At 37.2% G+C, this 16,066-nt stretch overlaps 1 protein-coding gene across 1 annotated transcript in view; it reads left to right on the top strand.

Moving 5' to 3' along the window:
• Cda4 (chitin deacetylase Cda4) overlaps nucleotides 1-16,066 on the top strand; it is a 122,356-nt gene that overhangs the window by 80,032 nt on the left and 26,258 nt on the right. Inside the window, exon 2 of the mRNA XM_069839435.1 lies at nucleotides 15,147-15,253. Within this exon, the coding sequence (XP_069695536.1) occupies nucleotides 15,147-15,253 (107 nt within the window). The remainder of the gene's footprint in view (nucleotides 1-15,146; nucleotides 15,254-16,066) is intronic.

Raw genomic sequence — 16,066 nt, 5'->3', positions numbered from 1 at the left:
AACCCGTTTTCCACTTTCGTTTACCCATTTATTTAATTTTTGCAAGGAATAAATAATCCATTTTGAATCTTGCGTACACTACTTTTAACACTTGAATATAAGTAATTGATTAACTAGCGGACTTACTCGTGTTAATTATGTAAGTGTGTGCGGCTTACAGCTGTTTCGGTGCTTCATCACACCATCCTCAGAGCCTACTAGATCTCGGCGTCATCTCGTACTTCTCTGCCCGTTATGTGGGTGCGTTTGATTGTTGAAAAGTGTTGAAAAGTGGAGTCAAATAGTGTATGTGTACTGAAATTGATCTGTGTGTTGAGAATTTGATCGGGGTGTGTTTTAATGTATATTTCGTATTGTTCTAGTGTGTTGAGTTAATCCTACACATACAACCCAAGAACCAAAAACTCAACACACTAGAACAATACGAAATATACAAACAGACTAAAACACACCCCAATCAAATTATCAACACACAGATCAATTTCAGTACACATACACTATTTGACTCCACTTTTCAACACTTTTCAACAATCAAACGCACACACACAACAGGCAGAGAAGTACGAGATGACACCGAGATCTAGTAGGCTCTAAGGATGGTGTGATGAAGCACCGAAACAGTTGTAAGCCGCACAGACTTACATAATTAACACGAGTAAGTCCGTTAGTTAATCAATTACTAATAAATAATATTTCATATTTTCGGAGCTTGTATTCATCCACTAAAACCGCCACTGACTTTTTTATTCGCTTGAATTCTCGCAGCAGCCAAAAATCCTGTTTGTCCCTCTCTCATCAAGTCAGCTTCTGTCCTCATCTAACGACTGTGCCCTTGGCCTAGAGAACTGGGTCTGTAAAGCATGTAGTGGAGGTGAAGTTGAAACTGTTTTCCACCACTGCTTTACTCATCTTGCTATACACAGTATAAAGGCCTGGAAAACCAGATACGAGTTTATAATTAATTGTTGTTCTGACAGAGAAATTTTCTGCAACACGCATCAACACCTGACTCACAGACTTGAACGTTCATGGCCCCGAAATAAGGACTGTCTAGTAAACATATGGATTTGGGACATGTCCAGTGAAGCGAGTTCTTCCTTCGGATGGCTGTGCTTAAGTGTATTTACATACAGAAAGCCACTCAGGACAGGAACCACTCCTTGTGACATGTGATTCAAAATTAAATATTTGTATTACTCACACACTGTAGGGAAATATTTTTGTTCTTCTTTACGAATATGGGCTATACGAGTAGTAAAATTATATATTTTTGTATAATTCCAAATATATTTATCCCACCATATTGATGAAGAATATTGAAGGGGAAGGTAAAGAGGAATGGAGGATGCTGACTGGTGAAATTAAATTTACAAACTTAACAGGAACAGGAGAGCTCTCAGTGGATCTGTAGTCCGCAGATGTCACAGGTAAAGTCCGGGTCAGCTTACTTCATACCCTAAGGGTAAAACCTAACCATTTTTCCCCCATTACTACATATGCTAGTGGATTGTGGTGATTTTCTAGTTTGCAGGTTGAATTTTCTTTTGCCAACTTTGTTTCGAATTTCGATAATGACAAATACTACAAATGGTAGTGATTTTGTAACTGGTAATGTTGCAGCTGAGACAAATATCGACAATATATGTCAGTACTGGAGTTCCACGAAATTAAAATTGTACTAGATTTCTGAGCCGGTTACTGGAAGCTAGTGAAATTTGAACATACTAATAATTAATTAATATCAGTATTAATATTAATACATAATAGTTATTTTATGTGTTGCATTGTGGTTATAATTCAAGACTATATTCAGATAAGTTTTCGGAGTTAGTACTAATAATTTCATGTGGTCAAACAAAATACATAACCTAGTAGTTGATACAGCGTCGTTAAATAACCAACTAAAAAATACATTTTTAGGTTAGGTCTTGTGAGTCAATTGCTTAGTCAAACCAATGAATTTCGTATTGCCAGACAAAATACTTGACATGTTGATCCCTTTCCCATATAGTTTGTCTATGAAAATATGTTACAAATTATTGAATTATTTAGAATAACATTCCAACATAAAGTACGGTAAGTAAATGCCATTTATTATGCATTTATTATGTAGGATCGTGTGATATCTGGTAACAGAAGGCAACACTGACAAGACGGAAATATTTGCTGTTTAGGAACTGTTCTTATGTGACCCTCACTATACAGTAGACTCAGGCAATTTTCTAACAGTCACTAGATCTTACAGACCAACCGCGAAAAGAGAGGCTTGGATCCCGCCTTAAGCGTCTCCAAATTACATCGGTCATCAACGCTACACAGACAAATTGGTATCTAGCTGGCCATCTGCAGCTGGTATCACTTAAGCTCGTAAGCCACCTTTTCCAAAAAAAAAATATATATATATATATATATATATATATATATATATATATATATATATATAAAATGAGAAAAAAAAGCTAAGATGAAATTGAGAGTTTCAGTGGAATTTAAACTATAAAGCTGAAGTAAACAGGAGAATCCTAATAATAAACCACAATCCACTGATGTTATCCGACCGCAAGACTTACTCCAGTCCACGCTGGAGATCGAGCCCTTATTGGAATGGTACCCCCGCAGTCCAGCACAAAGCGACAGAGAAGGCTTCGTTGAAGGAGGCATGCCTGTGATGTCAGACCATATATAACTACACAACCACCCAAGTTCGTACAGATGCCATGAGCACGGGACAACACCGCGTCTCGCTTGCAAACGACCCTGATTGTGAAGCTGTAATGTACGAGTATGTAGGTGTGAAAGTGAATACCTACTATATGCAAACAAGGAAGTTAGATATGACCTTTCGTAATATTTTATTTCTTATTCTAGGAATGCAGTTTCTTCTACAGCATCTGCATTACCTTGCGTAACTTGTTTTCGTGGTTTGTGTATGTTAATATGTATTGTGCAATCTTTTCCAATTCAAGTGCTTACATATATTTACTATACCAATATTTCAACTACTATTATTATTATTATTATTATTATTATTATTATTATTATTATTATTATTATTAGTGGAGACTTACAGCAGAGTCCGTGTAGGCTAGTTTCTATCGATGCTTTTCCAATTCACTGCGGGCTAAAGCAAAGAGATGCACTATCACCTCTACTTTTTAATTTTGCTATAGAATATGCCATTAGGAAAGTTCAGGATAACAGACACGGTTTGGAATTGAATGTCTATGCTTCTTGTCTATGCGGATGAAGTGAATATGTTAGGAGAAAATCTACAAACGATTAGGGAAAACACGGGAATTTTACTTGAAGCAAATAAAGCGATAGGTTTGGAAGTAAATCCCGAAAAGACAAAGTATGTATATGATTATGTCTCGTGACCAGAATATTGTATGAAATGAAACATAAAAATTGGAGATTTATCTTTCGAAGAGGTGGAAAAATTCAAATATCTTGGAGCAACAGTAACAAATATAAATGACACTCGGGAGGAAATTAAATGCACAATAAATATGGGAAATGCGTGTTATTATTCGGTTGAGAAGCTTTTGTCACCTAGTCTACTGTCAAAAAATTTGAAAGTTAGAATTCATTAACAGTTATATTACCGGTTGTTCTGTATGGGTGTGAAACTTGGACTCTCACGTCGAGAGAGGAACAGAGATTAAGGATGTTTGAGAATAAGGTGCTTAGAAAAATATTTGGGGCTAAGAGGGATGAAGTTACAGAAGAATGGAGAAAGTTACACAATGCAGAACTGCACGCCTTGTATTCTTCACCTGACATAATTAGGAACATTAAATCCAGACGTTTGAGATGGGCAGGGCATGTAGCACGTATGGGCGAATCCAGAAATGCATATAGAGTGTTAGTTGGGAGAAAGGAGGGAAAAAGACCTTTGGGGAGGCCGAGACGTAGATGGGAGGATAATATTAAAATGGATTCGAGGGAGGTTCGATATGATGATAGAGAGTGAATTAATCTTGCACAGGATAGGGACCAATGGCGGGCTTATGTGAGGGTGGCAATGAACCTCCGGGTTCCTTAAAAGCCATTTGTAAGTAAGTAAGAAAGTATTATTAGTGGAGGGAAGATGAAATAGGGAGTAGGTTACGCTTCTATGCTAATATTCTTTCGTCTACAACCACAGTTATCCTATCAGTAGGGACCGTATTTTGTCCCAGGGCGTACAGAGATGAGGTTAGCTGTTCACAGACTATATTGACGTAACGTCATATCAGTGGCGTATAATGGTTAAAGGATTTGGGCTACCGCTGACCCTATTATTACACAAAATATATCTAACAATTACTTTAATTTTAATTACTATGGTAAAACTAATAATACAAAATTATTACATTATGTTATATTATAAACTTTTTCTTTTGTAATTTCCTTGGGCTACTGCCGGTAGCCCCGGTAGCCCGCAAAATACGCCCCTGCGTCATATTCGATACGTGCCACAGCATCCTGTTTGTGCTGAAGTTGACGTTTGATTCATAATTCAAAACTAGACCTTATGGACTGTTTACAATGCGTTATAGTGGCAAAAACTGATACTACGATGATGTTTCCTACAATTTAAATTATTTGTTCATTTATTTTATTTATTTATTTTCACAATGCAGAGGTAAGGCCAAAAGGTCTTGTCTTCCACTCAACCAGTACAAAAACGCGTAGCAAACATACATAACAGCAACACAGAAAACAATGGAATAATAATAATTACTTACGGCTTTTAAGGAACTCAGAGGTTCATTGCCTCCCTCACATAAGCCCGCCATCGATCCCTATCCTGTGTAAGATTAATCCAGTTTCTATCATCATATCCCACCTCCCTCAAATCCATTTTAATATTATCCCCCCATCTACATCTCGGCCTCCCCAAAGGTATTTTTCTCTCTGACCTCCCAACTAACACTTTATATGCATTTCTGGATTAGTCAATACATGCTACATGCCCTGCCCATCTCAATCGTCTGGATTTACTGTTCCTAATTATGTCAGGTGAAGAATACAATGCGTGCAGTTCTGCGTTGTGTAACTTTCTCCATTCTCCTGTAACTTCATCCCTCTTAGCCCCAAATATTTTCCTAAGAACCTTATTCTCAAACACCCTTAATCTCTGTTCCTCTCTCAAAGTGAGAGTCCAAGTTTCACAACCATACATAACAACCGGTAATATTACTGTTTCATAAATTCGTCGGCGATTGTGAAAATGTTGTAATAAAATAAATTATAGATAGTTAATTTTTGTTTTCAAAGAAGTAGGCAAGTGACACATTAAATTTCATCAATATAAATCAGGGATACAAAACTGGGGAGATTGGGGTGGAAAGCATGGGGAAAGCGTTGGTTCCCCGTCCACAGTCCACCGGCGTTCAATAACGTATCTGTGGCCCGTACGCAATCACATAAGACTGACATTGAATACAAATCCCTTCCCCTACCAAGTCAATGACGCGGTGGTGGAAGGAAGGGATGAGTGACATATTCCGATGAGTAACGTAACGCCACAATTGTCGCCCAGTTCTGCAAGCTTGATATAAATAAACAGCATATAGAAAATGCTCGTAGGTGACAAATTAATTCTACATCAGTGTAAATATATTTACAAATATTAAACAAATTTGATACATAATTTTATAATGTATCTTAATAAATCCTATTTATTAATATAATTTATTATATATAATACATAAAAACTATTATTACAGCTAGTTTATCACTGAGGAATAAAGAAAACATGTTAACTTGCATTTACTAGAAGTAAAGCCGTTACTGGATTATGCAACAAGGTAGATGATGTTTTGATCCTGTGTCTCAACTCTTATATTCAATTATTATCGAGGAACTCTACCCGAAGTTTCCCTAGACCTGCTCCTTCCACATGTCGCATAACGGTGATCGGACAAATGCTGATGAAATAATGATAGAACGAAGAAATGGCGGAATAATGTCAATGTCTATATTGAGATACCAAGAAAAATAAAATAAATGAACAAATCTAAAGCAGAAAGTAATGTTTTAAGTTTTAAAATAATTGCTCATTAATTTATAGCAAAAATTTATATATTTCACATGGCGCATGGATCGTTTCTGGATTCATCGATGATAGATACCGAAGATGAATAAATTCCGTTCGTTTACGAAAAATCGCTGAACACAGACAAAAAAAATTGCATGCTCAAAACAATTTTATTTCGGGATCAGTGATGTGAAAACGAGTATGTCTGTGAAAATACCGACATATTTTCTTTTCTTCATGACAATACTTTCTCTTTAAGCTCCTTACGATGGAAAGATAGGAATGTTATTTTACATCTGTACAAATATTTATGAGAAATCATCGTACGTATAGGTATATACAGGGTGGAACCAATGTAACACTGCAGATTTTAACAGCAAATTCCTTGGATACATCACAACAAAAAAATTCTAATACCATATTCGCCCAAATAAATACTTTTCTCAGAAAAAATATTTTCCCCTAAATGTTAACACTGTTTATTCGATAAGTATTATCCGTACGATTCTGATTTTTATTCTTATTATTCGAGAAGCTGGTAAGGAATGATTTATCCCTTGGAGATTTTCAATACAATTGACGGTTTTCTTGGTAATTAAATAAAAAATTGACACGTATCATTATTTCTTGCCATTATGAAATCTGGCAACCCTACTGCAATGACTAATGGACGGAATGCCGCTATTCAGAGTTTGTGTGTGTGTGTGTGTGTGTGTGTGTGTGTGTGTGTGTGTGTGTAGGCTATTCATAGGTGAGCCGGCGATGCGCTGTTGCCAAACTACGCAAATTTTCAGCCTAATTTTCTAAGTATTTTTTTTATTTTATTGGGTTATTTTACGATGCTGTATCAACATCTAGGTTATTTAGCGTCTGAATGATATGAAGGTGATTAATGCCGGTGAAATGAGTACGGGGTCCAGCACCGAAAGTTACCCAGCATTTGCTCGTATTGGCTTGAGGGAAAACCCCGGAAAAACCTCAACCAGGTAACTTGCCCCGACCGGGATTCGAACCCGGGCCACCTGGTTTCGCAGCCAGACGCGCTGGCCGTTACTCCACAGGTGTAGGCTTTTCTAAGTAACTATGCACTTAATTACAAAACGAATAATCGTTTTTTATTTATTTTAACGTATTTTACAGCCCCTTTCAATTTGCACATTTACATCACTTCCACTTTGTATTTGCATACTTGAAATATTAACGTTTTAATTCTGGTCTATTTATTTTAATTTTACATTATGTATTACGGTACAAAAAGATACGAGGTTAAAGTGCTAAATATGTCCGAAACCTCCTCTAGTTCGACAAGGTGTATGTATAATCCTCGAATGATTTAACATGAGACCATGACATTGAATGTTTTGTGGTTATATAGTTCACTAGCTTACTTACGTTATTTCACTTTGTGAAAGTCTGCCTAGCGTTGGCACAAGGAAACGAACACGCTTATAATTTAAATTAAGAATACACACAGCATAGTTCACAGGTCAAGTAGGCCTACATCCTCTGAAACCTTTTTGTTGTGTTTTAAAATATGTGACAAATAAAATGAAAATAAATTACGTATCTTTTTAGTAAGAGTCCTGTATTCAATATACAATAAAAGTTAACGTCTATGCAAGAAGTGCGTGTGATTCATGCGAAATAGTGGATTATGCAGTGGCAGTCTGTGGAATAATTTATAAGTGATTACTGTTAAAGTATCTATAAATTATGTATTTATTCATTTATTCATTCATTCATTCATTCACTCATTCACTCATTCACTCATTCACTCATTCACTCATTCACTCATTCACTCATTCACTCATTCACTCATTCACTCATTCACTTACTCACTTACTCATTTATTTATTTATTTATTCTGGTGTAGTTAAGGCCATCAGGCCTTCTCTTCCAGAACACCAGGAATACAAATACAATAATAGAAATAAACAGAAAAAAACACTATATACAAAGTAAAGCTACACAAGAAATAAAGAGAGAGAGAGAGAGAGAGAGAGAGAAAAACACTATAAACAAAGTAAAGCCACACAAAAATATACACAGGTTGCAGTCACACAAACTTTAAATGAGTGATTAAGTATCATAATTAATTCTATATGACATTCTGAAAATGGCCCTCAATCCATGCAACTTAAATTTAACCCCAATAGAAATAAAAAACGCTTCTATGATGCAATTAAGCCATTTTGGCAGCTCATTTGCCAGAGTCCTGGCTTACGACTACGGGCCCGACTTCAAATCTTGGAAATTGTGCAGTTTTAACTTATTTGTACTAAGTCAAGGTTGTGAGTTTTTCTCGGGTTCTCCCGTTTTCCCTCGTCATTCCATCAACATTCTAAACCAGTGATCAAAAACTCTATGCCGTGGCTAACGAGAAAGGCAAGCTTCGGCACGAACCGAAGTCACGTGATTATCATGGTCTAGTCATGGCCATCTTGACAATCGCCTAATGGTAAATACATGTTCAAAGTTCTAAAAAAAAAAAAAAAAAAAAAAAAAAAAAAATTGCTATGTTAGACTCGTGTTAAACGTGCATTTATATATAAACTTATTCAATGTTGGCCATGTTAATACTAAGAATGTGACGTCGCGCACTCTATGCCCTGTGACGTCACCTCAGTCTGGCCCCTGCCTCACGCTGCACTCATGTTTCACTGCAACGGGCACATCGGTAACGAAAAATACTGTCTGAGGTTTGCACTGGCGATTCCTTTTTTTATCACAATTGTTTCTCATACTGATCAAATTAAACTTAAAGTATTGTGAATGCCTAATACTATTATTTACGTGTATGAAACCAATTGATTGATAGCTTAGGGATGAAATGAAAGCTGAATAAATCGGAATACTGTATTCTAGATTTCTATTTTTTCCTTTCATTTTGTTGTGTTATAATTAAAAGTAGGATTTATACTACAACATGAGGATATTAGGTTAGTTGTGCTTAGACTGTCGTTACGTCATGAATGACGTGAATCCTGAGGTACGGCCAGGTTACAACTAAAATATGTTTTGTATCGCAGCAATTGAATGGGGATATGTTTCTCGTGCGTACAACGAACACACTATGCATACCTAACCTTATAGTCTCTGTGGGTAAATTCCTATCTTTAGTTATAATATATAATATAACGTAACATTAGCTGATACATTTGCACAAGTATGGTTCATTGTAAAATATGGCAACTGAATCTACTGATACTATTCAACTTTGGTAGTGAATTTTACCCCGTCTTTCATTAAATGATATTTACTGTAGTACTTAAAATGGAATGGACACAAGTGCATTAATGAACCATTAGTGAATGCTATAGATATAGAGGGATACTACCATGTAGACCAGCGGTCATCAGGACACTGCACTCTCGGGCTAGCGTCTCTTACCCGTGGACAAGACACTGCCCTAGCGTGCATTCGTGACTGCTAGCGGGTATGCTTTCTCTCTATCCCTTGTGCACGATGGAGCAGATTTCCTTACCCTCCATGCACTCTACCCATTTCAACGAGTGCTGACGACCACTGATGTATTTTTTTAATTTTGTTATTTAACGACGCTGTATTAACTACTAGGTTATTTAGCGTCGATGAGATTGGTGATAGCGAGATGGTATTTGGCGAGATGAGGCCGAGGATTCGCCATAGATTACCTGGCATTCACCTTACGGTTGGGAAAAACTTCGGAAAAAACCCAACCAGGTAATCAGTCCAAGCGGGGATCGAACCCGTGCCCGAGCGCAACTTCAGACCGGCAGGCAAGCGCCTTAACCGACTGAGCCACGCCGGTGGCCCACTGATGTAGACTATGTAAAATGTTATAGGTAGTCCTTGGTTCAAAATATTTTTGTAAAGCTATAGCATTCATCTGTTAAGTTATGTTATGTTTTATTTAACGACGCTCGCAACTGCCGACGTTAGCGTCGCCGGTTGCCGGAATTTTGTCCCGCAGGAGTTCTTTTACAAGCCAGTAAATCTACTGACATGAGCCTCTCGCATTTAAGCACACTTAAATGCCATCTACCTGGCCCGGGATCAGTAGCGGCCCGCGGTTACAAAGGTTGGCAGTTCTGCATGAAAAATAGTGTGTTTACCAAACGCATGCTGTTTATTGCATCTAAATCGGACAACGCGTGTAATTACAGCCCCTTCTCGAAGTTGACTGTGCACTCGAAATTGTACTCCAACCATCCGTGCGCTACACCTCTCCCACCTGGTGCAACTAGTCACGTAGTGGAGATGTGTCCCACATGCTTTTATAGATTTTTAAGTCAAATTAACTAAATCCTTCACTCCGGTGTTTGTCCATGTATTTTCTCCTCTAAACAGAATACACGGGTGGGGGAGAAAGCGTTTTCATGAGCGCAGCAAAAAACCAATCGTTTCCATTACACATTTCGGTATTAAAATGACTAGTAGGCTACATGATTTCCTCGACTTTTTCCAGAAATTTCAATATTTAAATTTTGTGTAGGACGTCCTAATTTCTTGAGTTAACATGCAATTTCTCTTTTAATTTCAAAAATGGTTGGTCGATTAGGTTTTCATTTAATTTATTTTTAATATAACATATTTCCTTAGACACACTGACTAATCACATCACACCACCCACAGTACTATAACACACGAACTGTAATGATATACAGTAGTCTAGAAGCCTATGTGTTCTAACGCAGGTCATAAAGAGATGAGGGTGTTGGCGGTTCTTTTGTATATTCGGAGAGAGCTGCTTCGGTTGCAGCTCCAATGCAGTCTTATGGGACGGTGAAGAAAACCAGTTTTCTGCTGCCGACTACCCTACGTTGAGCTTCAGGAACTGCCGATCACAGATCCGAAAAGTACACTACAGCTAAAATTCTCGAGCAGTTCAAGGCTCCTACAGGCAGTAAAATCTCGAATCGAAGGAGAATGAATTGGAAAAATAAGTGAAACAATTAACTAGATTACATAAAAGCGCGTTTTATATATTTAATTTCTTCAGGTCCATTTAAATGGCGGTTCTGCAGCTCTGCAGTTCTTATTGTAGAGCCGCCTCTGCCCGGGATCGAACAGCAACCTCGAGCATAGAAGGCCAGCACTATACCAGGCCTATACTAGCCAGACTCCTCTGTTTATGTTCAGCCTTTCACCTGATGTGACTGACACTTGTTTTACTTACTTACTCACTTACTGGCTTTTAAGGAACCCGGAGGTTCATTGCCGCCCTCACATAAGCCCGCCATTGGTCCCTATCCTGAGCAAGATTAATCCAGTCTCTACCATCATATCCCACCACCCTCAAATCCATTTTAATATCATCCCCCCATCTGCATCTCGGCCTCCCTAAAGGTCTTTTTCCCTTCGGCCTCCCAACTAACATTCTATATGCATTTCTGGATTCGCCCATACGTGCTACATGCCCTCGCCATCTCAAACTTCTGGATTTAATGTTCCTAATTATGTCAGGTGAAGAATACAATGCGGGCAGTTGTGTGTTGTGTAACTTTCTCCATTTTCCTGTAACTTCATCCCTCTTGGCCCCAAATATTTTCCTAAGCACCTTATTCTCATACACCCTTAACCTATGTTCCTCTCTCAAAGTGAGAGTCCATGTTTCACAACCATAAAGAACAACCGGTAATATAACCGTTTTATAAATTCTAACTTTAAGATTTTTCGACAGCAGACTGGATGATAAAAGCTTCTCAACCGAATAATAACAAGTATTTCCCATATTTATTCTGTGTTTAATTTCCTCCCGAGTATCATTTATATTTGTTACTGTTGCTCCAAGGTATTTGAAATTCTCCACCTCTTCAAAAGATAAATGTCCAATTTTTATATTTCCATTCCGTACAATATTCTCGTCACGAGACATAATCATATACTTCGTCTTTTCGAGATTTACTTCCAAACCTATCTCTTTACTTGCTTCCAGTAAAATTCCCGTGTTTTCCCTAATCGTTTGTGGATTTTCTCCTAACATATTCACGTCATCCGCATAGACAAGCAGCTGATGTAACCCGTTCAATTCCAAACCCTCTCTGTTATCCTGGACTTTCCTAATGGCATACTCCAGAGCAAAGTTAAAAAGTAAAGGTGGTAGTGCATCTCCTTGCTTTAGCCCACAGTGAAGTGGAAACGCATGACATTTGTTTTACACTGTTAGAAACTCGAAGGAAACTGTCTTTACGAACTGAAGCCTTGTGATGGAGTTCTGCTACAATGCCATTATTTTCATTCCTAAAAACTCTTATTTAGATGGGTCAGAGCAATACTATAGTAACCACTGGCGTAGCTTTGTCAATTAAGGCTCTTACCAGCCGATCCGGAGTTGCGCTCGGACGCGGGTTCTATTCCCGCTTGGGCTGATTACCTGATTGGGTTTTTTCCGAGGTTTTCCTCAATCGTAAGGCGAATGTTGCGTAATCCCTGACGAATACTCGGCCTCATCTCGCCAATTAGCATCTCGCTATCACCAATCCCATCGACGCTAAATGACCTAGTAGTTGATACAACGTCGTTAAATAACCAAGTAAAATATATTTTTTTCAAGATCAAGAACTTGAATTTTGCACCATAAGGATTTCGCAAAATGAAAATGATAGCTTTTTATATTAGTGATCGTTGTGTGGATGCTGGATTGAAAATCAACGTAGCCTAAATGCGTTAGCAGATAGAATTCTAAGCTGAGTTTTCCACATCGATAATAGTATGTTCAAAGTTCTGTTCGTAAGTTAAGTAACTTCTGCAAGACAGTAACAAATTACACAAGAGATATAAACATATATTTCTATACATGATGTGAATCGTAAGAAACTGAATGTTCCATCTATATAGACCTACACTACATCATGTTGGCACAAAGGCGTAGTTTAAAATAAAGCTATGTTGGATTCTTTGTCATTTGCTAATAAAAACAATTCTTTTTTGGTTAGAATATGCATTGATTCTAACGTGCTGTATATAGTTCTGGTAAATTGGAGGGAAACCTTGGTAATAGTGCGTATTGTAGTGCACGTCTGATGCTTCTTTTAATTGTACAACATAATGTGAAATCTTATCTACGTACAGTATATCACATGTTTGTAATTCGCCTTGGACTAATTTCTTAGGTTTTTCATGTAAAGTGTCGTATTTTTTTTCTCTTAATAATATTACTAAGTTTATGTCTATTTAATAACGTTTCAGTTTCCTTTTCATGATTATTTTCTAAGCTACTTTACACTGCCTGAATCGAATTATTTTATTTAATATAAGACTTACATGATTTCCTGGTTCGAGCTCATCTTGGAAGTCCATTCTGAAGGTTCCTGTGATGGCGAAACTTGTAACCATTCTTCACGATTAAATCCTTCCCCTTTTCACTTACCAAATCCACGACACACACTAAACAGTTACGAGAGCATGTGCGTTCTACAAGTCTTCGCCACATGAACGCATAGTTAAGGTTCTATATAGATCTCATAGATGGCGAATGTAAGCAGATAATAAGAAAGCTGAATTAAAATTACTGCTTATGTCAGCTGGTAAAATATACATTATTACATTTTACGTTATGTGTAGAATAGATGCTAAAATCTAGTATCGGGCCGCACATTGATCACGTAATAAAATATGACTGGCCGCACTAAGACAAGTCTCTCTGGTCAACTCTTCGTCTGGGCCGAAACTGGACCCCCCTTTGGTCTTGTATTGGGTTATTTTACGACGTTGTATCAACATCTAGGTTATTTAGCGTCTGAATGAAATGAAGATGATAATGCCGGTGAAATGAGTCCGGGGTCCAGCACCGAAAGTTACCCAGCATTTGCTCGTATTGGGTTGAGGAAAAACCTCGGAAAAAACCTCAACCAGGTAACTTGCCCCGACCGGGAATCGAACCCGGGCCACCTGGTTTCGCGGCCAGATGCGCTGACCGTTACTCTACAGGTGTGGACACCCCCCCCCTTTGTTATGGTAGTAATTAAATATAAATTCATGTAAGCCTCGATGTGTACAGGGTGAACCATAAGTAATGTCATTAATTTCAAACAACAAAGTTTAATACAATTTTGTTCGTTTTTGCTTACTTTTCGAGATAAAAGTTGTTTTTTATTAAACATTTCTTAGAGTGTTTTGGGAAAGCTATTGATATAATTCTTGATATGATAAGTCAATTTAAAAGAGGAGAGTGTTGTAATAAATGACTGAAAGAAATTTAGGGTGAACCATGAGTAATGTCATTAATTTCAAACAACAAAGTTTAATACAATTTTGTTCGTTTTTGCTTTCTTTTCGAGATAAAAATTGTTTTAATGAAACATTTCATAGCGTGTTTAGGGAAGCTATTGACTTAATTCTCGATATGATCAGTCAATTTAAAAGAGGAGTGTATCATAATAAATGATTGAAGGACATTTAGTTTTGTCTTTGAAATGTCCATAAATTTGATCCGAACTAATGTAGCATTTTAAAATTCCTTTTCAGAACGAAAAGTTGCATTTGCTCAGATCAAATTTCTGAACATTTAAAGGTCAAAACTAAAATGATTTCAATCACTTATTATCATAATACACTGCTCTCTTATATTCACTGAGCATATCGGGAATTAAATCAATGGCTTTCCCAAAATACGCTGTGTAACGTTTCGTATAAAACAATTTTATCTCGAAAAGGAAGAAAAAACGAGCAAAATTATATTAAACTTTTTTGTTTCAAATACCTACACAATAATCCCCAGAAATTAATGACATTACTTACGGTTAATTCTGTATATTATTCATTTTCGTAACGGAATATACGAAGAATGTTTACATCTTAAGAATGGTAATGTAAATAATAATTTCTCCCACAAAAACATAATATAATTTATGATATGATCTTATGTGATGGGCAAAATGAAGAGAACTATCGTTAGAAGAGGTTTTAAATTGAATAATAATAATAATAATAATAATAATAATAGGCATAATAATAATAATAATAAACAACGATTATACCTCATGGCCTGTTTATACCGAATGCAGAAGTAAAAATAACATATCAAAAGCTAATATCAAAAAGAGAAGATGCTATGGGAAAAGACGACAGAAAGTCAATTCAGATCACAAGCACATGACTATACGTAACACCGATTTATTTAACTGTTTTCTATTTACAGTTGGAAGCCAACAACAAAAAAAGCCAGATGAAAAGGACTTCACTTGTCCAGAAGGCGCTGGAAGTGGAAATTTTGCTGATCCTGCAACATGCAGAAGATTTTATCAGGTACCTGGTGCATATTTTATATTACTCTCTGTCGCTTGCTTTTAGCATATACGAAATACATTTCCTACTACTTATATAAATTGTGTACCATGTAAACTTAGTAGGTACTATATCTATTTGTTAAATTCAAACTTAGTAAATGTTTGAAGATATTACATTGTATAGGCCATTCGTTATCTCGTGAAACCTAGCTGCAGAAGAAGGGGAAGAAGGAAGAGGTTTGAGAAGCTTCCCTACCTCGTTACGCTTCTACTTGCAGCTAGCGAGCTAACTTACCCCACCATAATGTTCTTATTATATGCTACTGCGCACGCAAGCATTTGGTTTCACGAGTTAACGGCTGACTTAAAATTTACATATGCTGCATTTTATTAAGCCTACAGAAAGTTCCTATGCAGACGGTCCCAGGTATTAATGTTCCGTCCACTCAATGACGATAGCGCGGAGCGCCTGACGCGAGGAAGCTAAGCGGTATCGAATGGAATCTGTCTGCGTAGAGAAGCGTGTACGGAATTATCCGTACGCCGGCGAGCGGCCACCCGATAACGAATTTTATTAAGTAGAGGTTGAAGTGGAACCGGTCTGCATAGGAACTTTCTATAGTGATCTACTGCGCTAGCGAAGAAGTACACATTTCTTTCTACTTCACAGATTCACAGCATGCACTGTCTTCAGAAGAAGTGATTCTGCGCAGCGCTTAACGCTATCAGAGACATTTTTCATTAATAGCATAATTCAGAGCAATAACCGGATAGAAGTGTACTTTTTTGTGATTTAATTTATGGCACCGCTCCAAGTTTCTTCAGATTCGTA

The sequence above is a fragment of the Periplaneta americana genome, chromosome 11, assembly GCF_040183065.1.
Source record: "Periplaneta americana isolate PAMFEO1 chromosome 11, P.americana_PAMFEO1_priV1, whole genome shotgun sequence".
Classification (NCBI taxonomy): Eukaryota; Metazoa; Arthropoda; class Insecta; order Blattodea; family Blattidae; genus Periplaneta; species Periplaneta americana.
Note: the sequence above shows the minus strand (reverse complement) of the source record. Positions and strands in the feature narration are given on the sequence as shown.